Source organism: Centruroides sculpturatus, unplaced genomic scaffold (assembly GCF_000671375.1).
Source record: "Centruroides sculpturatus isolate CEXI.00-Female unplaced genomic scaffold, Cexi_2.0 scaffold713, whole genome shotgun sequence".
Taxonomy (NCBI): Eukaryota; Metazoa; Arthropoda; class Arachnida; order Scorpiones; family Buthidae; genus Centruroides; species Centruroides sculpturatus.
In genome coordinates this window covers 146,612-173,436 of record NW_019385143.1, presented here as the reverse complement: position 1 = coordinate 173,436, position 26,825 = coordinate 146,612, and the positions used below count along the sequence as shown (strand labels likewise).

Here is a 26,825-nt window from a genome sequence, read left to right as displayed (position 1 = left end):
TTATGTGTAAGTTTATTATTGTATTATTTTCTTTAATGATATAGAATGTACTGTTCGTTTTAGGTTCAACAGTTTATTTACATGTACTATTACTTAAGCTTTCTCCTATTTTGACATATTAAAAAGTTGCATTTTTGTCTTAACGTAATAAAAATATTTTTATTCAACATTCACCATCAGCGCATTCTGAATGTCGACATTTGCCGGTGTAAGTGAGAAATAACGATATTTAGCAAATATATATATATATATACACACACGAAACGACTGTGTGAATGTTGACATTCACCGGAGAATGTTGACATTCGCCAGATTTCGGTCATTCACAGTAACACATATATATATATATTAGTCGTAATTATCTCGTTATAATTTTCAATTTATAAAACATAAAACATATGTTTTTTTCTCAAAGCAAGAATTGGCATTTAGAGGGTATAGAAAATCTATTGAATCTAATAACGGAGGTAATTATATTAAACTTGTTTATTTATTAAATACGTCAGATTATATTTGTGGCGTAGTATCGTTGAGTCGAGTCAGCAAGGAAGGCAGCAGGCGCCAAATTACCCACTCCCGGCACGGGGAGGTAGTGACTCGACTCAACTAATAAAGGAATTTGATGGAAAACTTGCCATGTGTCTTTGGAATAAAACACAATACTAGTGTTTACTACGCCACAAATATAAAACAGGACACGGTTTCAAAAAGAAAATAAAAAAAAACGTCAGATTCTATGTTAAAAATACATTTAAAGAAATGTACGGCTTATCGAACAAACGAATACGAATGGACCCTGACGCGCATTTAACTGATTGTCCGTGTAAATCGGCTTCTTACAGAAACACAGCTTCCTTATCATCAAATGTCACGGCACGCCACTGGCTTTTAGGTAAAATTCAGGTTCTTTCAGCAGGGTTTTATTTATGTCCCTAATTCCCTAATCTCTTAATTATTTAACTATTTCTTAAGTAGAAATAAGTCGAAACCGGTTACTTTGTACTAGAATATTTGTAGGCTTGGAAAAGAAGTGGAACGACAAATTTTTATGACAACGGATTCATAAATCGTAAATTTAAGGAAAATAAATTCTAGAGCTTTTTCTGTACCTTGTGCATCTCATTCATTAAATTTAGTTGTAAATGATGCTACCAAAATAACAGTTAATTTTTTAACATTGTACAGGAATTGTACACGTTTTTTTCTACATCCCCTTATAGATGGGACATACGAAATCGTAATATCACTGGTATTTTTTTAAACTCCTGTCAACTATACAGAACTATCATAAAATCATCATACCAGTAAATTCCTATCGGTTAGGTTAAGATGTTATAAATCTACAGTACTCGCGATTCACATAATGGGACGAGGGCGGCCAAACATCTAGCAGGCAGGGGCTAACAGCCCGCAACCAGTAGAATCATTGGGAGCGTTATATGATATTTTGGTGTGTAACAATTATGATAATTATCTAGTTTTGTGTGGTATGTTAAATTGATAATTATTAAAAATGAAATAATGAAATTAACAATTTGTGTAAATGAAAAAATTATAATTTATTTTTGGAGTTTTTCCTGGTATTGAATTGATTATTTAAGAAATCTCGTGTTAATTAAAATACAATACATTTATTTACAAAATTGTTAATCAGGCCTATCTTTGATTCAAGGTCTATCTATTCAATGCACCACATCAAATTGTACGAATGCAGTTTTAAATATTACTAGCGACGCACGTCCGGCATTGCTCGGGTTTTTGAGGGGGTGTGAAATCGAGAGAGGATGGTAAAAGCATTGGTCCTAGTAATTAAAACGTTCGTTTAGTCACCTAATTATTTATAAAAATAAAATCACAATGTAGATGTTTAAATTTTAAATAACTTTTATTATAATATAATTTTGAATACTTTAGAATAATCAATAAAAAGTTATATTTTTTTAAACTAATAATATTATTTTTCTTTTGTAGGATCTTTCTTCTTTATCTTAGATACTTCATTTTCATTTCCCGAAGTTGATAGCCCTGGAATTTCTATATTTCCTATATCTATAATAAATGCCTTGGTTTTTTTCGTCTCATTCTTTTTTGTCACGTCTTCTAGGGTCCTCTCCTCTTCTTGGTCAGTTTTAGAGAGTGTATCTTTTATACGATCTACAAGAACTGGAAACTTCTGTATCTCTTCCGTGAAAGCAGTTTCGAATTCTTGCCAAGACTCTCTAGTCAAAAGGGATATTTTAAGCGGAAATGCTACCGTTTTGTTTCCGTTAACGTTGTAAAAATTAACATAAAGACACTTTATTTCATGATCATTGTGTACTTTCATCACAAACCGATTTTCAATTACGTCCACAAATCGCAAAGTGTACAGTTTTTGATTGCTGTTCCAGTCTTTGGGTAGTTCGTTGGCATCGATTTTTGTCAAGTTTTCTGACCAGTTGTCTCCAATGCCTACGCAATACATCCCTTTAGAAATGACGGCGTGATACAGCAAAATTATGAGGGAATCTGCTTTACTAGTCACTTGATCTTTTACTCTATCGTAAAATAATTTTAGAGCTTCCATTTTCTTTGTATTGAGGTTATTTTGATTATTATTGGCTCAAAAATGATTTGTAGTTATTGTTAAAAGCTAACTTTGTTGTTTTATAAATTGTGCGGTATGAGTAGATATCACGTAATTAATACTCATAAATTTTGAATGTATAATTTTTTTGGAGAATTTTATTAACTGATCTTTTTTAAAATTCTTTTCGCTTTATGGGTACTGAAGGCCTTTTAAGCAAGCCCGTTATCAGATGACCAGATTGCAGGGCAGTTAAGGTTGACCTATCCTGGGTTTCTTATACCTCGGCTATCAGGCCTGTTATTAATTGACTTTTTCTTACTTGTATTCAACACTCATAAGTCCGATGTATTAAAGGTTTTGCATACCCATTACGGGTTCTGTTAGACCTAAAATGTGTGTGGTCGGGGGACGAGAGACAGACCAACCCCGAAAAATGCCTAGTGTTTTTTGGGGGTGGTCCGTCGGATTCTTATTCGAATCTGGGTCCTCCAGCGGAGGTAGCCTGGCGCTTTATCCATCTCGGCCATTCGCCCGTCAGATGCTTCCAGATTTTTTCCATAAAGGAACAAACAAACAAATAACATAAACTTATCATAAGAGAACAAATATAAAATAACGTATATTTTAATTTCAAATTTGAAATCTAAAAGTCAAGACCGATAGTTAAAATTAAAGATTTCCAATGACGATCAAAAATTTAATCTTATTAGAAAGTAAATACGCGTATCAAAAACTTTAGATTTTGAAATTAACAAATTTATTAATAATTTTAACATTTATCTCAATATTAATAAATAAAAATATTTTAACATAACGTCAACTTTTAAAAATTTTATTTATGATAAAGTAAGGCATTTCCGGAACGCCTCTGATCGAATATATGACCATGTGTTATCGTCTGCGATGAAAAGATAGTTTTGTTATTAAACAAATTAAGAAATTTTTTAAGTTTTGGTCACAATGTCGGAAAGGGAGCCCAGGAAAAGGAAGAAGAGGCGAGAAGGCCAGAAAAAAGGTGAAAATATTGTTATCGTGTTTATATCATGTAATTCGTTAAGCCTAATGAACTGAATTTAAACCAAAAAAACGTCGGATTTTTTTATTTATTTTTAATTTGTAGTTTTGACGTCATGAGATGAGTTTGATAGTCTTGATTACCAAAAGTAGGTATCAAGAACTAATTTAGAAGAAGGGAATGCTAATTGATTATCCTTTTTAAAAAAATTAATAAGATTTTAATTTGGAAAAATAAAATGCATACATATTTAGAAAAAATTAACGTTGTGGAGGTAATTTCTATTGGAGTAAATGAATAATGTTAGATAATATGTGTACAGGGGTGAAGCTACTGGAGGTTTTGAGTGGTTGTGACTTACTCTCTTAATGTTGCGCCACCAGAAAAGTAATGTATTTTTCGGGATTAAAAGTACAGCAGTATAAATGAGGGTGTGAGGGGATGGAAAGAATGGGGAAGGAGAGGTACAATTCAAGCTCTGAATGAGACAGTTGGGGGCCTTATCAGAGCTGTAGGTGAATTATCCTATGGACAAAAAGGACAATTTCCTGGGGATCCAAACAAATCTATAAAAAAACATTTCCACCAAAAATTACCCTTGAAGAAAAATATCTGAAGTCAGTCCCTAATTCAACTTTGTCAGGGTCTGTGAAGTTGTAATGCGCCACCGTATCAACCATAACTGTAGGTACCATAGGTACAGTACATTGACTGCATTCAGCAGACTCAAAAGTTCCAGAGCTGTTGAGTATTTTTCTGCTGAATGCCCTCTACAGTAGTGCTGTTTTGGAACATGTTTGGTGTTTTGATGTCACATTTGGTAGCATCTTTCATTTAAGCTACCTATTGCTACCTGAAACTGATTAATGATGGCTGCTTTTTGTTCCAACGTACATTTGAACCCCTCTAGTCCGCCCTCGGCTAGTCCGTTGCTCCGGTTAATCCGACCGTGGTTGGAGTTGAGAAACTTGTCCCAACTCTTCGGTGACTCACCGTTTGTGGTGTTTTTCTGTTTCGTTACAGTATATGTTTTATATTGTGTGTACATGTACTGTACAGTTTTGTGTGTGTTTTCAACATGTCAGGAGTGAAACGTAAACACATTACTCTTTCATAAATTAAAAATTAGCAGTACTACAAAGACTGAACAAAGGGAAGATTGTTTATTTTACTTTCTTCTGATAATCCAACCTTTTTTGCGTTCCGACCATACCCCCAGTCCCAAAGGTGACGGATTAGAGGGGTTCTACTGTATATGTCACTCATCATCCGGCAGATGTAACTATGTAACACCTACCGATTGAAACACCTTTGCTTGGTTACAAATGTTGACTCTGCTGAACGTAGCTATTAACTGTAGGTATTGATCATAAATATCAAGCAGCAAAATCAGATTTTGATAAAATTCCAGCTACAGGCCTACCTGTACGTGGGTGCTTCAAAAAGTTTGTGGAAAAAGTCTGTAACTAAAAATTGTTTGGAAGAATTTTGATTTCAATGCATCTTAACCCTCTTGTACCAACGTGTTATAACATGTTCAAACATGAACCCTTAAATGCAGGTAAGAACACAGCGCCGCCAGTTGAAAGTCAAGCACCATTCAAGCAACATGGAATCCACCAAAATTAAGACCAGAACAAACATAAAGTTCATGGTGAAACTTGGTTGGGAGAATAGGCAAATCATTGATGCTCTGAAACAAGTTTATGGTGATCACGCTCCAAAGAAGTCAACAACCTACAAATGGATAAGTCACTGAAAGGTACCAATTTTTCGTCACTTGAAGATGTAAAAAGAGCTACTCTGACATGTCACAAGACCCTCAGTTCTACTCAGATGAACTTAAAGACTAGTACCAACATTTGCAGAAGTGTATCGACCTTAATGGAGCATATGTTGAAAAATAAACATCATAACTGAAATCGTTTTTTCATACTATCCTTTTTCCATGAACTTTTTGAAGCCTCCTCATATATGCATTGTATATACATACATCATTTACCTAAAAGTAACTTCTACTAATAATTGAGATAATACCATAATTATTTTTTTTAAATCAAAGCTTAAAAAATTTAGTTAAATATTTTTTAAAATTAAAATTGACAAAGTAATAATTTAACATTAATTTCAAAAAATATTTTGAATCTTGAATATATGTAATTTGATTCCTTTTTTAATTTGAAATTTGATAGCAATTTTGTGTAGAAAAGAATTAAATTACTTTTAAGTTAATAAGATTTTATTCATCGGTAATGTTTATCAGGAATTTTATTAAATCTAAGTTCAAGCTGATAAAATCTCTGCTGTTTTTAGGCCCAGAATTTTTAATCTGATATTAAATTAAATTCATATTTTGTTAGTTTTGAAATATTTAAATTATTTAGTGACATCATTGCTGATACTAATTTATTAGTTAATAACTTAAGCTCAATAAGCTCTTATTTAATATTTGGAAAATATTTTCATTGTTTTGTTTATTAAAGTTAGAGGAATATTATTTTTGTATTATTTTTATTTTAAACTCTTCTTGAGAGCATTAACAGAACAAAATTAAATAAGATAACCAGGATTTGATTCTTGATTCTTGTCGGCTGTAATTAGGTGCATTATCTGTTTTGCTTGAGTTTTACCTAATTTTTTTTTTGTAATTATTGAAAATTAAGTAGATTCTAAATTGAATTTCCTTCTTCAATAAGAATTTATTTACTATTAAAATATAATTAGAAAGAAGTAATGCAGCACTTCTTTCTGAATTTCTGGTTTTGAGTAGAATATTTGTATGTCTAAAAATTTCTTTTGCTATCAGTAAGTATTGTTGATGATTATCCTTTCAATATTGTTTTTATAGATATTTGTATTTTGCAAAAATTACATGAATTAAAAATTATGATTGTCATCTTTTTTTCTTTTAGATCAGTCTAGAATCTTCAGATAAATTTATATGCTAAGTAAAAGAATACTTTTATAAATTGTATTTATAATAATTTTCTTGAATATGTATGATTGTGAATTATCATCCCTTTGTTGAGAAAAAGTTGAATGAAAATGATCTAAATTACTTCCCAAAACTTGCAAAGTGATAGGCTGGGATTTTGATGATAATGATAAAAAAAAGGTAGGCAGAGACTGTGAATCAGTCATGTTCCAAGTGTCCAGCAAATTTTTCCTTAGCTTATAATACAAGATCATTGCTTTGCACAGTGAATGTCACATAATTTAGACACTGTAGTTCGTCCAAAACTGTCAATTGAATCTTGTATATGTTGATTTGTTGGTCACAATGTTTGACATTCCACCATAGTATTGATCCTTGAACTAACAAGGCAACATTGGCTGCTAGTTTGTTCTTAGTTCTTGGACATTGCAATGTGTTTTCATTTTCTGTGATGGTTGAAGGTGTAGCATTTGGATTATCATCATCATTTTTAGCCATTTAATTTTGAAAAAGTATATGTGGATATTTATTTCATTTCTATAAACATGCTATGTATTATATGTGTACTGTACATTCATCTGTAAAATAAATAAATTAAGTTATTTGTACTTTCCTTTATTTTTTATGCCAAATATTGCTTCTCAACCTGTTTTTTTTTCTTCATATCTTCTACTTTGCATCTGCTGTTGGTGGTTTTAGTTACATCAGCAATCTTTTTGTAAACTTCCAGTTTTTTATTTATATAGTCTTGATATTGACTATTTTTAAGCCATTTCATATCTTCCATATTTGAAAATCAACAGTTTTGTTGAGGAAACATTTTGAAAACATTATCATGTTTTTATGATGATTTAAAATAATTTCAATGTTAATATTTTTTTATTCTTATAATGAATGTATGGAAAATATATAAAAAATAAAAGAAAATATCTATACTAATATTATAAAGAGGTAATGTTTGTATGTATGTATGTATGTAAGTTTGTTTGCAGCAGGTAATCTCCGAAACTACTCATCCGATTTCAAAAATTCTTTCACCAATATTTAGAATGGAACCTCGGTGGACATATGCTGTATATTATTCCGTTAAACATTCATATAAATTAAAAGATATACAGTAGAGCGTCGTTTATCCGAATCAATTGGGAACTGGGGTGGTTTGGATAACTTATTTTTCGGATAACGAATCATGTACGAAAAAATATGTTAATTTATCCCATGTTGAAATTTCTCTCTGTTGCGTGTCGCTTCACGTTGAATTTTTGTCGATGTTAAGCCTAACGAAGACTATTGTATCGTTAAAAATTATTTTTTTACTTTGTACAAACAAAATAAATTTATTGAAAAATAAAAAAATAATAAATGTTAATTTAGTATCAAAAACGTAAAATATTTGAGTACAGTAGCCCGAGAAATAGCCGAAGATTGCAGCGCCACAGCACTAGCAAAAATTTAAATTTGCTGACTGGAATGCTTTCGGATAACGGACGTTTCGGATAACCAGCTTTCGGATAAACGACGCTCTACTGCTAGGTTAAGGCTTTTATGTCCAACTAAGGCTTTTATCTAGGTTAAGGCTTTTATGTCCAACAGATGGCACTATGAGTACGACGCCCTAAGTTTGCTTTTCTGTGAGGCATTATGCTTTTTTGTGAAAATGAACTAAAGCAGATCATCTTCTATATCTATATAAATAAAAATGTAATGTTCATTTATTCCTACCGATTCCTTTGAAATTTTGACACAACACTGCATTTGAATACGCACGTGTTTTTATATAATATACGTGTCGAAATTCCCCCCACTTAAGGGAGATGGTTAGGATTAAGGCTTATGGTAAAGAACTTTGCTTCTATTTATACTATTTTAGATGTGGTTTTTTGCGTTTTAATAGGGTACATCAACAGAATGTACACTAAGAAGAAATTTTTCGAAAAATTCCCCCCACGGGGAAGTGTTATAAATTTATAATAGATACATTTTGAGCCACAACAATGCGTGGCGGGGTCTGCTAGTTGTTTATAAAGTGACGATGCAGTTTAACACTTTCCAGATAAGGGAAGTGTTAATAAACTGAGAATGCCTATGTAGAATGGGGTTTTGGTTATTTAAAAAAAATTATTTGTTACTTAATATTTGATTTGTATAGTTTAAACCCCAGTGCTCTATTTTAATTCTTTAGTTCCCAGTGCTCTATTTTAATTCATTAGTTCCCAGTGCTCTATTTTAATTCATACTTTTAGTTTCTAGATCAAACCATTGATATATAAAATCCCTAATGACTCCCTCCAGGAANTGAGAATGCCTATGTAGAATGGGGTTTTGGTTATTTAAAAAAAATTATTTGTTATAATATTTTAAGATTTGTTTCTTTCTTTATTTATTTGTTTGTTTATTAATATGAAACAACAGAATAATTATGAAAATGAAAAAAGTTTTAAAAATGTCTGACATAGTGGTGTTTACATTGATAGAACATAAATAGAATTCTTTTTCTATGGTTTCACCATCAGAATTATGTATTTCTGATCTGAAATTATCATTTATTAAATGTAAAATTTCAATGACCAATAACTTATGTGCAGCCATTTTATGAAACATCAAAACATTAAACAGTGTGCATTGCTTTTAATGATGAAAATGATAATTTTCCCATTAAACATAGGGTTGTCTACAGTCAATGTAGAAATTATCATCCAGCTCCATAGAATAACATGTAAAACTTTGAATTAGTAAGACTTGTTTTTCATCTTTTAGAAGAAAATTGGCCAACAAGTGAGACTTATCTATAAATTGAAAAGTGTTAAGTTGAAAATTCTCTCTGTGGAAAACTAGTGAATATTTTGTTTTAATTCAAACAGATATGAAATTTTATTGATTAAATAGTGTCAAAGCATTTTGATATAAGAACAGGTTTACATTTTCCTATTCCTTTTAAGGTTCTGTTTTGGTTTCAATTTTTATGAAAAATTGAAAATATTGTTCAGTAAGACTGACTTATTCCTATTTGGCTATTGCTGCAAATGCATAAACATGTAAATAGTCAGTAATGTAGCAAATGATAGAACTGATCAGAAACAAAGTAAACATTCCAGTTTCACTCTTAAAATTCATGGTTTCTCTGTGACAAATTTTCCCAATGCCTGTAATCTTAGCCGAGACACTACAGCATTTTATTGTAACGTTTTTGTAGCTATTGCTATTGTAATCCATTTTAATAGACTTAAGCCATACTTCTCATATGCTGTGCATAGAAATCATATACCATCCAGGACTAACTGAGATAATCACTTCAACCTGCCCGAAGATGATGCTGAGGAGGATGAAGGTGACATAATACAAAGTTACCAACAACGCATCGCATCCCCGAGTCACATTCGAGAACCTGTACATCAAGAAGATAGGCCAACTCCAAGTGATGAATGGCAGAACTCATATCAAGGCAGATATAACCTCAGAGGGAGGAGAGTGGATTATTACAAACTCCACTGTGGAGTTTGAGCTCTCCTGATGAGGGCATATGTGGCTGTCTGCCATTTTTGTCTATGTAAATACTATATATAGATTTAGAATTCCTTTATTCTTTCCTATCCCCCTTCTTCCTTCCGCTAATAACCCTTTCCTGTCACCTGACAGGAGTGAGAATTTCGTGGGTCCTGATTGGTGGTTTGCCGACAGGGAGGAGGTCCTGCCCGTGGGGTTGTTTTTAGACGAAGGATGAAAAAGACGACCACTTTTGGGTTGGACACTGAGAAGGCAAGTTGTAAAAGATTCCTTTAGAACATGAATTAGTCAGCATCGACAGAGAGAGCCTAGAGAACCAAGGGGACGGAGTCAAGAACTAATAAAGAGATTCGTTCCAGTAAAGCCTGAAGAGATACCTCGGTGCATATTGAACACCCAAGGCACAGTATCAAATCCAATGTTAACAGGTTGGACATCTACAGTGATTGACCACCCAGATTAGGACCCCGTTTTGCTAACTACCAGTAGAACCCTTTTTTCCTTCCTCTTTCTTCATCATCTCTATTAGTCATGGTATTAGGTTAAGGTTAGTCATAAGTAGTTTAGTTATATTAGGATCGCGTGATTAAATTTATATAAGAAACTGAATGAGAGCAGAGACCCTTTTGTAACCATATCTGGAAATTTGTCTCTGTGATGGGCATCGGTATCCTGTTAATTAACCAATTTGATAATAAACTGTTCGTTCCTCGTAGTTTGGTTGTAATACTTTGTCTTGCACATTCGACCCTCTCACACTATAATAATAATTTTTCTGCTACAAATTTTTATGGGACTGCTTTAATTTGCCCTAAACCTTGTTTGCATGATTGGTTATATTCTGTACCTCTGACTGAGGCTTTAAGAAGACATAAATGTTGTGTTTTGTGAAATGAGTCTTTTAATTGATATGTTGTTTTTATACCATTTTGAAACTCAGAAGAATTATGGAACAGCAATGTATGATAAATTGAGATAAAATGGTTGTCAAGTTAGTTAAAACTTGGTGAAGCAGAGTTAAGGTGATATGGAAAAGCATAAGAATCAATAAACAGGTTTTAGTGGAAAAAAAAAAAATAATAATAAAATAAACAGGTTTTTTTTTATTCACACTATTAAAAATGTGTTAAGTTTAATGAAAACTCAATAATATTTGTCATATGTAAGTGAAAAATCTTTGTATTGCATTGAAGTTTTCTACAAGTCATTAAGTATATGCTGATATTATCTATTGGGATACTCATGTCTTACAGTTCAAGCTTTTCAAACAATAAGAAAATGGCATTATTCATTTTATCTTACAAAATAAATGAAAATTGAGTTTGATGATATAATTTTTATAATGTGGAATCATGGCTTTCATGGAAAAGTCAATGCTAACTTAATTTTTGCTTAAGTGATTTTACATCAAAATATTTTTGTTGTTAAGTTCCATCGAGTCGTCGTCGACTCCTGGTGACTTCATGGACAAGTTTTTTCCATCTTGATCTTTCCCTTGTTGTCTCTCGTAGCTCCTCCAGCTTCATTTCTGTGACTTTTTCTATTTCTTCTATCCATCTTATCCGTTGCCTTCCCCTCTTCCTTCTACCTTCCACTTTTCCTAGCATAATAGTCTTCTCTAGGGAAACTTCTTTACGCATCACATGTCCAAAGTAGGTCAATTTTTGTTTTAAGATTCTTGACTCTAAGGAGAAGCTTGGCTTAATTTTTTCTAAAATTGAGATATTTGTTTTCTTTTCTGTCCATGGAACTCTAAGTAATCTTCTCCATACCCATAATTTGAATGCATCTATAATTTTTCTTTCCTTTTTCCTTAGAGTCCAGCTTTCACAGCCATATAATGTTACAGGGAAAACCATTGCTTCTTCAATTCTTTTCTTAGTATGAATGGAAATGTCTTTATCTTTCATTATCTTGGTGAGATTTGCCATGGCTGTTCTGCCAAGATTAATTCTCCTCCTGATTTCTCCTTCACAACTTCCATTCCTTTCTATCTTTGAGCCCAAAAGTATGTAACTTTCTACCACTTCAATTCTTTCACCATCCACAATGAAATTTTTTAACTCTTTAGTTGACATTACTTTAGTTTTCTTTACATTTAGCTTCAAATTAAATTTAGCACTTTCTTCTTTTACCCTTATGATAAGTTTTTCAAAATCTGCTTTGCTTTCTGTCAAAAGGGTGGTATCATCTGCATATCTTATATTATTAATAGTTTCGCCTCCAATCTTGATACCAATGGATTCTTCATTTGTAGTAACCATTCTCATGATATATTCAGTATATAAGTTAAACAGATATGGAGACAAAATGCAGCCTTGTCGCACCCCTTTCTCAATTTTAAAGCATTCAGTTTCTCCGTATAGAGTTCTTACTTTTGCTTCTTGTTCATTGTAAAGACTCATCAATAAAGATATAAGGTGTTCAGGAATTCCCATGCTCCTGAGTACTTTCCATAACTTGGAGTGATCCACACAATCGAAGGCTTTACTATAGTCTATAAAACAAAAGAAGGCGTCCTTCTGGTACTCTTTTGCCTTTTCTAGAATCCATCTGATGTTGCTAATTTGATCGCGAGTTCCTCTTCCCTTTCTAAATCCAGCCTGTTCCAGTGGCAATTCTCTTTCTAAATATGGCTCAATTCTCTTCTGTATTATTTTTAACAGAATCTTACTTGCATGGGGAATTAGTGCGATTGTTCTATAGTTGGAACATTCTCTTGCATTGCCATTTTTTGGGATTGGTATAAAAATGGATTGCTTCCACTCCTTTGGCCAAACCTTCTTTTCCCATATTTGTTGGCATAGCTTTGTTAGTATTCTAATTCCTTCCTCTCCAGCTGCTTTGAGCAGTTCCACTGGAATTCCGTCAGTTCCTGCTGCTTTCCCAATTGAAATTTGGTTGATTGCCCATTCCACTTCTTCCTTCAAAATTGATGGTTCCAAAGTAAAATGTCTTCCTTCAATTATTTCTTCTATATTATTATCTGCTTTATAAAGCTGTTCTGTATATTCTTTCCATCTTCTCTTTATTTCACTTTCTTCCATTAGATCTTTTCCATGTGTGTTCTTTAAAATACCAAGCCTAGGGGTAAATTTTCCAACGACCTCTTTAATTGTTTTGAAGAGATCCCTTGTACGTCCTTTTGCATTATTTAATTCAACTTCTTTGCATTTATTATTAAAATATTCTTCTTTATCCTTCCTAGCCTGTCTTTGGAACTCTGCAGTTAATTTTTTAATTGTTTGACGATCTCCTATAATTTTCATTTGTCTCCGAGTGTTTGCAATTTCTAAAGATTTGTGTGACAGCCAAGGCGTTTTCTTATTTTCCTTCTTCTTCTTTTCTATGCATTTATTAGCAGTATGTTTAATGGTGTTTTTTAAAGACTCCCATACTTCACCAGGTTCCTTTCCTGATGTATTAATTGTTTTGAGACTTTCTTTTATTTTTGAGATGTAAGATATCATATAATTACAGATAAATATTAAGCAACTATTTTGAAACCTTTTGTGAGAGATTTATATTGGTTTATCAGATTTCCTTCAATCATGCATATTTTACATTCAGACAAAGATAAGAACTACTGATAAAACTGACATTTATTTAGTTAAGCTGATTAGAAATCATAACAGTTATTATTATATTGAGTCTATATCTGGATCTTTAAACAATAGAATTACAAATATCAAATGATTACTTCCAAAACACGTCTATATCACAATGGTCCTTGGATGCTAATACCATCATTCTTTGAGACAAACTAGTTTTAATTACAGAATTGCTTGCTGCCTTATCTTCACTTATACTGGCCTTTGGAAATAGCCCATGCCAAAGTGAAATGTTTTTGAAGGCTTGAGAAGTAAATCGCTTCAATGCAATAATTAGATAAATTGTCAGGATATCTAATGTCAAAGGAAGAGACCAGTATCTCTGTAGAACATAAGAGAAGTTCAGTAGCCTTTTGTTATATCATGCTTGTTGGGAGACAAAGAAAAATGTGAGATTAACCGGGGGTACTAACCAAGAGTACCACTTACTCGGCACAGATTAAGTGAAATCTGTTCTTGTAGTTTCGGATCGTAAGATCCGATCTTACATCAAGAATTTACCGGGAGGGCTTTAGTAACAGATCTAAATCGCGAGATTCGGATCTACGTCAGGAGGATGACACCAGTTAATCAAATTTAGATACGCGGATTAACACGCATGTGGATATGATATGGATTTGATTCAGAGATTTATTAAGAGACATTTCTTTAACAATAATAAAGAAAAATTTAATAAACTAAAATAAACAAATCATACAAAAATGGAAATAGTTAAATAGTCAGAGACAATCGGTTGAGACAACAAATAAATCAAAATATGTGCGCCGAGAGAGAGAGCTTACAAATTCATGAAAACATACAACTTCTTAGTTGACTTTATCTTCTTGATTTGTCGATTTTACTTTGTTTCCTCAGTTCTCTGGCTTCTGTTCATGGAGAGGTCTTGATAGGCACAATATAAAAATATCTCTTCCTTCATTTGGTATTAACTCATTATTGTAGTTGAGTTGATTAGACACGACAAAGGGCGTTGGCCTTATAGAGCAAATATGGACTATGTCGATCTCTTCTCGGATCTTCTGGCGTACTCCCCGAATCATGCAGATCTTTGACTATATCTCATGATTTGTGACCAATCAGCTTATTTATCTTTACTTACATGAAGGGATGAAAAGAGGAATTATTGAGGGGTCGGCAATTTCCAGTGTAGTGAGATTTGTAATAGATAAGGGGAAAAATAAAGGATGCCTCTGCTTCTGTTAAAGGAAGTGGCTCTTTATCAGTTTTCCCACGTTAGAAAACCGTTATTTTCATACCAAAATGAAAGAATATTTTACTTTATAATTTTAATATTATTTTTAAATTGTTACTTAGACCCAGGGGCTATTCGGATCTCACAAAAAGCACGATGTCTCAGGCTGCATGATATAACCGAGTACTAAAAATTCTCGGCTTTTATGAAACAGATTATACATTCTGTGGAATCTCTATCCTCTATTCTTTCATCAGGAAGTGTTTCTAATATAAAATAAGCTTAGTTTTTCAATATTGAATTTTATTCATGGTTATATCATATTAATTGATGTTTACATAAACATCGATACCATTAATGCCCATTTAACATTGTTGTTGTTTAACAATGGCATTTAAAGATAAAACTGTCAATATTAAAACAAAATATCAGTTGTGATTTTTATTATACAGTACTATATTTCATAATAAATTGCTTATTAAAAATTTGTGTAATTATATTTTTCAATAAAAATTTAAATACAGTAATTGAAAATTTAAAAAAAAAATCTTGAACATATAATAGAACATCAAAACTTATAAAATTAGAGTAAAATAAAGTTACTGCTGTACTGTATAAAAAGTTTTAGAACTTTCTGTTCAGAAATAAAGAAATGTTTTCCTTAAACATTACATGGCAAATTCAAAATTTCACAGAAACTTGTAAATGAGGAGACAGTACTTAAAACTAATAAATAAGCAACTTTTAATATCAAAAGGAAACAAATAATAATTGATCTGTTCTCCTGTTTTGCTCATTTAGTTCTTGATGAATTTATTGTTTCACCTTGCAGTGGTAGTTTCAAGGACAATGTTGGAATAAAATACCATATTTTGTTGCAAAAAGAATTCAATGGTAATTGGTAATTTAAAATTTATTGACTCAAGTGCTTGTAAATTTTGGGGACCAAAAAAAAAAGTGCAATATACGATATAATAAGGGGCTACTGTATTTACATTTTAGATTGCTAGAATACATAAAATATTTATTTGGACACACGCCTTAAGTAAATATTTTAAATGTTATTAATATACAAGAACTTTGGCTAAAGTTCATGTTTCAGCTTGGTAATCAGATTTGTTGATTTCTTAATTATATAGCAAGTTAATTTATAAATTTATTACTGCAAGATTACAAATGGACTTCCACAGAAACTGTAATCTTACACCCCTCTTCCCCTTCCTTTTTTCTATTATGTCACCCCTCTTAACATAGGTATGGAAATCCTTGTTTTAACAGCTGTGGTGGTCAGTTAGCTTGAAGATGCTCATTTAACACAGGCAAAAATGTTAACTTTCTTATGTTCTTGTGCTGCATATTGGTTTATTTTGCCTTTATTTATTATTTAGTTGCTATGCATGTTGTGTTCATATGAAGTAAATAAAAGTCAAAATAAAAAAAAAAATAGAAAAATAACAGTAATGTATTATTTGTAAATACTCTAAAGATTGCATTAGTTTTTATTTGCTTTATTATTATTATTATTATTATTATTATTATTGTGTATTAAAGGAGAAATAAACTTTCTGAACAAGTAGGACATTCTTTATTTTCTAATATAAATAGTTTCTTAAATTATAGAGTCCATTTCTTAATCTCTATCTTTTTATTTCTCTTCAGATTGTTTGAATAAGTTTGTTATTTCTATAGTGAGTGAATGTAATGCAAAACATCTCTTAAGAGATGAAAGCTTAGTTATTTCAAAAAATAGTATTTTTCAGAACACTTTCAAAGTAACATTTATTTTTCTCCATTTTGATTATTGTTGTAATTGAGAGAGAAATTATCCAAATATTTCGGAGAAATTGAGTTAATTTTCATTTATTAATTTAAGTGCCTAATGCATCTAAAAGCTGGATTTTCACGTTAGCACTAGGTTAATAATTTAATTAATTGAACTGTGTAATTTAGCTTTTAGATAGATACTTTGGATTTTGAGCTAATATTAAATTAATTTTTGAATTAAATTAAACAATTTAGAAGAATCTGGAAGAAAGGATCAATCTAGAGAAAGACTCAAATCTACAACTTCTTACTGTAAACTTACTTTATTGTTATTCTACCTAGATTATAGTTTGTAAACCTGACTTATAGATACTTAAATGTATCACTTGCTCACTTGCTTCAAAAAGTAGTCTCCTTGTCCAATAAATATATTAGCTTTGCATGACATTATATTTGTTTTTTTGTAGCCACTATTTCCTCCTATTGATTTTAATCAGTTTCCAGTATCTTAACCAATAGAAAAATTTCTAGTAATATGTTTACAATGGAAAAGTGAAATTGACAACATTTAAATTTAAAAAGTTCAACTATTATACTATTCACAATAATCTTTGTAAACTAAATTAAATCATTCTGTATTGAAACAGATAATGGTAAAAATTAATTGGATTATAAATTAAACCTATACATATCATTGCTTACTATGTATATTATATAGTTAAATCAAAAGTTAGATGAAATTGCTTGTAAATAACCAAATTAGTTTTCAAAATAAATGTTGTGATGTCATTTCCAGTTTTACTCCATGTGAATGTTCAGTCAGAAAGTGTTGGCTATTCAGCAATGAGATTATTTGAGCAAACTTCCTACTTGACAAAATTGAACTTTAACAAATTTATGATGTATTGAATGAATTTACTTTAGCTGAACTAATTTTATTCACCCTTTGACAGTCAAACTAGTTTAACAATTTAAATGCGTTTAACTTTCCTTGTGTGAATATAGTGAAGGAATCTAATTATGAAAGCAGAAAATTAAAACTTGCATGTATCATGTAGATGTCTTCACTAAAAATATTGTTTTCTGAATTGCATAGGTTTCATTTTGATTAAAGTTTCACTCAGAGTCAGAGTAGTTTTACTATATATATTGTATACATATACAGTAGAGCATTGATTTTCCGAAAGTCAATTGTCTGAAAGAATTCCAGTCGGCAAATTTAAATTTTCGCCAGTGCTGTGGCGCTTCAATCTTTGGCTATGTCTTGGGCTACTCAAATATTTTACGTTTTTGATACTAAATTAACATCTGAAGTATAATTTTTTATTGTTTTTATATTTTTCAATATATTTATTTTGTTTGTACAAAATAAAAAAATAATTTTTAACGATACAATAGTCTTTGTTAGGCTTAACATCGACGAAAATTCAACGCGAAGCGACACGCAACGGAGAAAAATTTCGACATCGGATACGTTAAACTATTTTTTCAGACGTAAATGAGTTATCCGAAATATCAGTTATCCGGACAACCCCAGTCCCAATTGATTCGGAAAATCGACGCTCTACTGTATATACACAACAGCTATTGAAACTTTGCTGAAATGCTGGCTTCTCTTATTTATTTTGTGTAATTCTTTTTCATTCATATATGGTGCTTTGTTAAAGTGCTACAAATAGAAGAATTTAAGTATTGTGAGATATGTTTTACAAAATGCCCAATTGTTTTGTTTTATATGGTCATAAAGCCATATGCTAGTATTTTGTCTATATGTTATCACTTTTAATAAAATTTATTCCCAGGACTATAAGTACGAACTTGAAAAATTACAAAAATACTTCCTATGGTTATCCATAGGAAGTATTTTTGTAATTTTTCAAGTTCGTACTTATAGGCTTCTCCCCTGCCTCAGCATGCAAAACATTACAATGTACCTTATAATGTACCCTAGACTTTAAAAGTTTTTTAGTCTCTTTGTACACCAGTAGAAAATAACGATTTTATGGTGGAGTTGACTTTTATTTGGAGGCTTCTGCCATGCTTCAGCAAGTGAAATGTTCTTTGAAGTTCATTCTTATTGTCCCAGCAATAAATTTTATTAAATGTATAATTTTTATAAGTGTTTGTGCCACCACCATAGGGTACATTGTAATTTTTTTTCATGCTGAGGCAGGGGAGAAACCTCTAAATAAAGGTTGACTCCACTGTAAAATTGTTATTTCCTACTGCTGTACAAAGGGACTCAAAAAAGGAGGACACTTTTACAGTTCATCCATAGAAAATATTTTTTAATTTTTCCAAGTTCATATTATCAGTTATTAAACAATTAATTTTAAGTGATAAATTCACTCATAAAACAGACCTTATACATTCAGTTTATAATGATCTGTTGACAGAACCAATACTACATTATAGTATATTAACCAATATAGTCTGTTGTATTTGTACTTAATTTTTGTAAAAGTAAAGTAACTTACTGATGATTTTATAAGTTTTCTGAACAGAGTAGATTCTTGGTAACCGATAGAAGTCATTTTTATTTCTTCACTATTTCAGGAAATAATAATTTTGATATTAGGCTATTTGATGGTGACTATGTCTTCAAATAGCTCATTACCAATACTAATATTCTAATGCGCTTATATTTAGCTGATACATAGCAGAAGCAAGATATAACCTGATGAAATGACTTTTTTGTAATAATATTTTAAACAGGATAACTTAAATAGAGCAAAACCAAATTAGATGTGATAAGGTTTATACTGTATTAAAAATTACTTATTGAAAAATTCTTTTAATTTTAATAAATATATTTAATTTTAAGTAACTAACTAAGCAAATAGATTTAAAAAATTGATAATCAAAATTTTTATATTAAGGGTCTATTGGTATAATATCTGATTCAGACACTAGTCATAGTGAATTACATACTGAAGAACTGCCAATTTCTTTTATTGAAGATTTGAAGGCAGAAGAAGTTAAAGGTAAATTTTCAATTAATTTTTAATTTAAGAGTTGAAAACTAGAAATACAGTGGAACCTGGTTAACTTGAATCAAGATAACTTGAAGTCACGTTTACTTGAAGTCATTTTCTTTTCCTGGTTGTCTGGAATAGGGATCTACGTGTTAAATCAAACTGGATAACTCAAATTTGTTGAATTGTTTAACTTGAATGTATTTTCATAACTCCTCAGAATTTTAATTTTCTGTTAAATAAAATATGAGGCAGGCTGAAAAGTAATGCACACATGCTTGTAGAACACGAACAAAAACAAATAGCAAGAACGGGCAAAAAGTACACTAAAGTACAATTCTTAAGCTTCAAAATCATAAATTTATTTTTCAACATAGCCTTGATGACTAACACATTTCTCCCAATGTGTAACAAGTTCTTTCATTCCATCACTGAAAAATTCTTCTGACTTTTCTTGAATTCAGGACTTGACAGCAGCCTTCACCTCATTGTCTGAGGTGTAATGATTACCCTTGAGGTCTCTCTTAAGTAGAGGAAACAAATAAAAATCACAAGGCACAAGATCACGGGAATAAGGAGGGTGTGGAATCGATTCAAACGTCAGGTTTCGTAGAGCCTCTCCTGTTGAGCGCGAGGTGTGTGGACGAGCGTTGTCATGTTGCCAGATTATTGGTGCCAGGCTGCCTCTAACATGCCAAACTCAACGTCAGAGGTGTTTGAGTCTGTATGTACTGAGAAGAATTAAACATTGCAACAAGGTGCAACGGTAATTATCTGTGGCAGTGATCGGACTTCCACTGCGTGTTTCATCAACAATTATGACTTTTCCAGTCTCGCAACCATGAAATTTTATTATCCATTAATTTACAATAGACCTATCAACAGCATCATCACCATAAACAGCCTTTAAACGTGATTTTTTCAGCAGTTAAAAATTCGATAACAGCACGCTGTTTAACTCGCATTGACATAGCTCCAGAACATGTCTCCATATTTCTGCTTCTCAAAATATACTGAATGAATGAATGCAACAACCTCAAACTGTGCATGCACATAGAGGGGGAATGTTACTTCCATATGCCACCTGGCATGCTTCTGAAAATCATTTCGTTTGTGCTCTACAAGCATGTGTGCATTACTTTTCAGCCTGCCCTCGTAATTAACATTTATTTATCAAGTAAACTAATTGAAAACTTTCTCTAAAGCATGGAAACTGCATATGACTAAAAATAAACATTGTCATTGACGGTGGGAGGAGTGGGGACTCCAGACAGCATGTATGATCTAGATACTGTACCTGCCATTCAAACCTTTTTTTTTATTGCCAGTGGATTTCTCCAACTAGCTGATGTAATAAATAAATGGATTTTTGATAAATTAATTAAAAAAAAACAATTACAGTTTGATTCTACATAAAACTTTTAACCTTTGTGGCAAAATTTCAAGATTATAACAATCATTAAGAGTGATGTTTGTGATAAAAAATAAAAAATAGATTGATTCTAGGCACAAAATTTTGCAATTTTAAAATTTTCTTGCTGAACATTTAGGAGTGAATGGATAAACCATTTGGGAAAGTCTTTCTCAGTAGCTTATTTAACCATTCAGTTGAGTGTTTTCAAGTTTCTGGATAACATTGAGATGTTTACATTGACAAAGTGATTCTACATCATAACACCCACAGAAATGTCATATTGATAGTTTATTATTGGTCACCAGTAACTTGATGTACAAAATCTTTATTTTTACCCGAACCTTCATAACATGAAAGTTTTTAATATAAAGTTTGAATTTTTTTTTCCCCAGTTAATTCAAGTTAACCAAGTTCCACTGTAATAATTTTTTTTTAAAGGTAATATCTTCATTTACCTAAAAAATTTCTTCACTCCTTTTTACTCAAAATGAATTTCAATGTTTCTGATTTTCATTAATCACAAAATAACAAAATGTCTAAAAGTATGAATTTTTAAAAATTACAAAAGTTATTTTACAACTCAATGGTGATTCTTAGGATTTAAAAGGTTAAGTGGGTGTCAGGATATGAGAGAACTGATTTACTGGACAAACAGGGAGCATCCTATTTATTTATTGAGTCTGAACCAGCTCTTAGTATTTCTTGCAATACATTTTCTAAGACTGTCAAAGACTGGACTGTATCTTCCACTTCTCTAGTAAAGACTAAAACAGAGTAAACAGTGTTTGGGTTTTGATTGATATTGTGACCAGTTTAGGTCACCTGTAAATATTTATGTGGATTGAAATGTCCTCCTAATGTTTTGTCATTTTGTGGCTCTGCTGAGGAGAGATTGCTGCATCATATTTGTGAATGTGCAGACCCATATCCATGTAGATTTGTTCATTTGGGTCTTCCTTTTTGAGCTCTGGTAATACCTTCTATCTTTTCTTTAGAATCTTCTATCCTTTGTTGTAAAAAGATGAGACTTTTGAAGCAATTTCTTAGGGACACACAATGTTTTTAGATCAAAGTGCTTTTGGCTTTGTTCCCCATTGTATAATCTATAATCTACTTTAATATTTGATCTATTATAGAATTAAGTGTTTTTTTTAAAGCTAAAACTTAATTGTTAAGAGTCTTTTTTGCAATATTGTTTATACTTCTACACATTTGGAGCTAGAACTATTTAAAATGACTAAGACAAAACCTTTCTCACTTTGCTAGAAACTCTAGAAACAAAGTGAGAAAGGTTTTGTCTTAGTCAATATTGTTTACACACATTAATTACAAAACAGTTTATCATAGAATAATAATTAATATACAAAACCTTGAACAGTTCAGTATTAAAAATGCAATATATATATTTCAATATTGGTAGCAAATAGTTGTATAGCAGTAAATGATAGGATAAGTTTTGTATAATATTTGAACTACATAACGTACAATTTTTCAGAAGGATCAGAGGCAGAATTATGGATAGAAGAAACTTTACCCAATTTAGAAATTTTACAAGAAGAAGAGATGCCATCATATCAAGATAGTCAACCTCCCACAGATGTAAGATTAATTAATTATATTAAACTGACATATTTTCAAATGAAATTTATGGATAAATAGGTAAATGATTTTATTTTAATTTGTTGCTACCCAAGTTAATTTTGGATTAAAAGTTTGTGAATGAATAATTATTTGAATTATTCAACTTGATAAATTCCAAAAGGTTTTGAAACATTTTTATCTTCATTTTCTATTAACTCATTATTTTATTCAAATTTACCTCAAAGAACCCTAGTAAATTTTTACTTATTTATTATTTATAAAATCATTGTCATTCTAATATTAGTATGATAGTAATCTAAAGATATACAAGTCTGTAAGTCAGATTGTTGATTTTATAGATGAAGGTTTCATTTTTATATGCTTGGATCATTGGTAAAATAAAAATATTTAAAACAAATAACAGAAATATTAAGACAGATTGAAAAGTAAAAGATCTTTATATTCCAGAGATATCTGATTTTAAGATTTCTACTTTTGGGGTATTATTGATTTGAGTTTGATTTGAACTTGCTTTTTTAACTGTCTTGAAAGTTAAGGACATTAGATAAAAAATTCTTTTAATCATTTTATTTTCAGAACAATTACAATTATAAAACTATAATCTGATACATTCAAATATTTGTTTAAGTGTTAAATAATAATTTTAATTCAATTAAATTCTTTTAATACTGTTCTTTTCTTAATCAGTCACTAACATCTGTTGCAACTCCTTTTTAATTTATTGAATTTTGCAGAAAATTAAAAAAACAAACTTTATTTTGTGGATTGAACTCATAGTTAAACATAAATTTTAATAAATCAACAGAACAAAATTTTTTTAAATTTTTGTTTAAAAGTCTAAATGTGTGGAAAAATATAAATTAATACTCAGATTGGAGGCTCCTAACAGAGAAAATTTTAATGATTATTTTTAAATTATTTCACATCTTATCGGAATAAATGTATTTTTACTCCTAGACCTTTATAACTCCACCTTTTATTTCAAGATTTTTAAAACTTTTGAAATTATTAGTATTAAAAATTGTCAATAATGAATTAAAGTTTTTATAGTTACTAATTATAATGTTTTCTTTTAGGCTTTTGCTGAAATTATACATGAAGAAAAGGAACCAGAAGGTATAAAAAATTTATTAATAAAAAGAACATAATATAATTATTTTATATATTGGCTTTTAAAATAAATTTTTTGAATTTTAATAAATATTTAATTCAAAATTTTAAATTGCCCAAAAATAGATATCAAATAAATTAAAAATTCAGGAATAAAAATATAAATATTGTACACATGATTTTCTATTAATACTTCATTTATCAGTTATAACTTTTTGTTTGTTGCTGTATTAAACTGTTGATTTTACTTTTTCAATTAAATAAACTATTAAATTACAGAGTGTTCTGTTAGCATTATTCAATCTTAAGTTACTTTTGACAAGAGTAGTAACTGATAATGTTTCAAAAGATCTGCAGTTAAATTTGCATTGTGAAAAGGTAGTGTTACATTTAAATTGTATTTATTGCCCTTTATGGTGTAATCTTTATATGCCATGCTATTTTGCAACTATAAAACAGGATCCTTGTAGGTAATGACAATTAAATCTTGTGTGTTGTTTTAATTTTTATGCATATTATTATGTTCTTAGAGAGCTTACAAAATTGTTAACCGAAGAAACTAAAGGAATATATGAATGAAATTTGAGATCTTCCTAATTTTTTAATGTTACATGTAGAAACTTTCAATTCACTCTAATTTCTTAAACAATACACACACAGTTTTTTTGTTATTTTTCTTAATTTTAATTTATTTGCATAAAATATGGCAAAAAAGTTGCTATTGAATTAATTATCCATTATGGGATGCATTATCTCAAATTTTAAGATAAATATTTTATAAAAATAAATTTAATTTTTGAGAACTTTTGTTTGTGTATGCTGCAAATAAATAGAGACACTGTCAAGTGGGTGACTGTGAGTGGGCAATGGACAACCAGGCACAGATATCTGGGAGACAAAATAAGAAATGAACAATAGACAAAATACAAATTGTTTTTTTGTTTTATTTATAAAAAAATCACTGGTCTCTTATCTGGTAAATTTAATTGTTGTTTTTTAAAAATGAGTTAAACAAGTTAAAAGAACAATTTTGTAATTAATAAACCTATTTATACATGTTACATTCCTTAAAACAAAAAGAAACATAAAATTCAAAACAAACTTTCTATTTTAAATTGATTAATTCATATTATAANTGATATATAAACAAAATTATACTATGGAATACTTTTTAGTAAACAAAATATATTGATTACTTTTAGTTTAATTTCAAATATTTAAAATTTAATATTAATGATGGGTCTTTTCTCTAGAAGATCTGAATGCCGAAGATGTATTTTTTCCAACTAAAAAACAAGAAGAATGGCAGAAAGATTCAGAACCAGAACAAGAAGAAGAAACTGTACCACATGAACCTAGTGTGATTGCAAAAGTTATCTTCTTTTTAATATTTTCCTTACTTATAGTTGCTACTGGTGCTGTTTTTATTGCTCTTAGAAATGCTGATAGTAAGTCGTCTTTTTAATTTTTAGTTTATTAATAACTACTGCAATATATTAAAATATTTTCAAATGATATAATTGAGTAATATTATTTTATATGGGTAACCTGATCTGTTCAAAATAAAGATAATTTTCCATTTGAAAAAGTTACATTAAAAATTTTCAGAAACTTGCAATTAAAAATCATTACACTAGACATCTAAACATTGTTCCGGATTAGAATTCTGTTAATTTTTAATTAACAGAATTCTAATCCGGAACAACGTTTGGTCTAAAGGTTAGCTTTCCATCTTGTCCTAATAATAATGATGTAAAAACCTTTTACTTTTGAGAAACAGTTACCATATTTTACGGACTATAAGACGCACTTTTTTCTTCAAAAAATTGCCTCCAAAATTCAGGTGCATCTTATACTCAAAATTAATATAAAAATGTCCAGTGTTTGATTTAAAATTCCTGCGTCTTAAAAATTGCCATATATTTGATGCCACGGGAAACCCATCTCTATCTGGCAACAGTGAATTCAACTGGCAGCAGCAGTGCATCGATGCGATGAACATGAGTTGCAGGGTGTCAGGATAGAATCGTCTGGATGTATGATTCCCACACTTTTTCTCTTTTGAAATGAGCAATGGTTGTCGCCATAGAAACTAGGATCATGAGACGACTGGTGGTTCTGAATCCACGACCGCGGATTGGCCGGTGATCATCGTGCAACCATCGTACAATCAGCAGACGTCCAATAGCGCTACTAAGCATTGATTGGTAGATCAGCATTTGCTTCAATCTGTATGAAAGGATTTAGGTGGTAAAAATGTTATTTTTTTTAAAAATTGCTTAAAAGTTAAGGTGTGTTTTATAGTCCGTAAAATATGGTAGATATTGGTACTTGTATGCTCAGTATTCATTTATTAATTAGTATTCATTACTAGTTACTCACTATGATATTATGTGTGTGGAGTAGATAGTAACAAATTGCTATTGATACTCAATTTGGGGCTGAAAAAATTTCTAGTTTGGAAATAATTTAGCTTATGATATACTGATTTATTTTGGTTATATTATTGATGGTCAAATATACCTTTGCTTGGTGAGGAACCTGTTTTTTGAATATAGTGTGGAGTTGAAATTTCAAACCTCTTATCTCACCATTAGACTCTGTTACACACAATGATTATGCAAAAAGGAGTAATGAATATTTTGGAAAAGAGTATTTCATTATTTCAAATCTTTGCAAATAATATATACAAAGTAATGATAGTTATTATTTCCACATTGCTAATTATTAATAATTAGAAGTCAATTTTGACTTCTTTTAGTGTACAGTAATACCCCAAACTTACGCGATAGGTGGGACCGAGCGGTAATCACGTAAGTCAAATTTGTGTAAGTCGGGGTATAATTTTGCATATAAATACATACAAATAATTTTTAATTGGGGCCAGAGACTAAAGAAAACAATAATTTAGAAAAAAATGTTTAATAAAATCTTAGATAATACATATGTATAACAAATTAGGCCTATATTATTTTACAATTTTTCACATTTACTTGATTATTACGCCATAATTTTAACATTGTTTCCATCTCAGCGATAATACTGTGATGTTTACGAATGATGCTTGAATTTAAAGATTGAGCATTTTTCACAGCTTCGAGAATTTTTTCTTTGCCTTTTATAATTGTTCTGAC

The 26,825-nt window shown here is 30.5% G+C and overlaps 2 protein-coding genes and 1 long non-coding RNA gene across 6 annotated transcripts in view; 2 read left to right on the top strand and 1 right to left on the bottom strand.

Moving 5' to 3' along the window:
* Window positions 1-1,954: 1,954 nt before the first annotated feature.
* LOC111635366 lies at window positions 1,955-2,641 on the bottom strand. The gene has a single exon (XM_023380310.1). The coding sequence runs from the start codon at window positions 2,564-2,566 to the stop codon at window positions 1,955-1,957; it is 612 nt and encodes a 203-aa protein (XP_023236078.1). The 5' UTR covers window positions 2,567-2,641.
* Window positions 2,642-3,405: 764 nt separating this feature from the next.
* The window catches only part of LOC111635377 (aspartyl/asparaginyl beta-hydroxylase-like), a 95,134-nt gene continuing 71,714 nt past the window's right edge, over window positions 3,406-26,825 (top strand). For 3 of the 4 annotated variants that reach the window (XM_023380329.1, XM_023380330.1, XM_023380327.1), the window contains exons 1-2: window positions 3,406-3,584; window positions 24,945-25,139. In XM_023380329.1, the coding sequence (XP_023236097.1) occupies window positions 3,530-3,584; window positions 24,945-25,139 (250 nt within the window). In that variant the 5' untranslated portion in view covers window positions 3,406-3,529. The remainder of the gene's footprint in view (window positions 3,585-24,944; window positions 25,140-26,825) is intronic. The other variant, XM_023380328.1, reaches the window with a different exon arrangement.
* LOC111635379 lies at window positions 19,433-23,706 on the top strand. The gene is made up of 3 exons (XR_002758361.1): window positions 19,433-19,574; window positions 22,475-22,578; window positions 23,658-23,706. It is a non-coding gene; the product is annotated as an uncharacterized LOC111635379 (long non-coding RNA).

Coding starts and splice junctions, on each gene's coding strand:
- LOC111635366 (XM_023380310.1), bottom strand. CDS start 2,566: ATGGAAGCTCTAAAATTATTTTACGATAGAGTAAAAGATCAAGTGACT.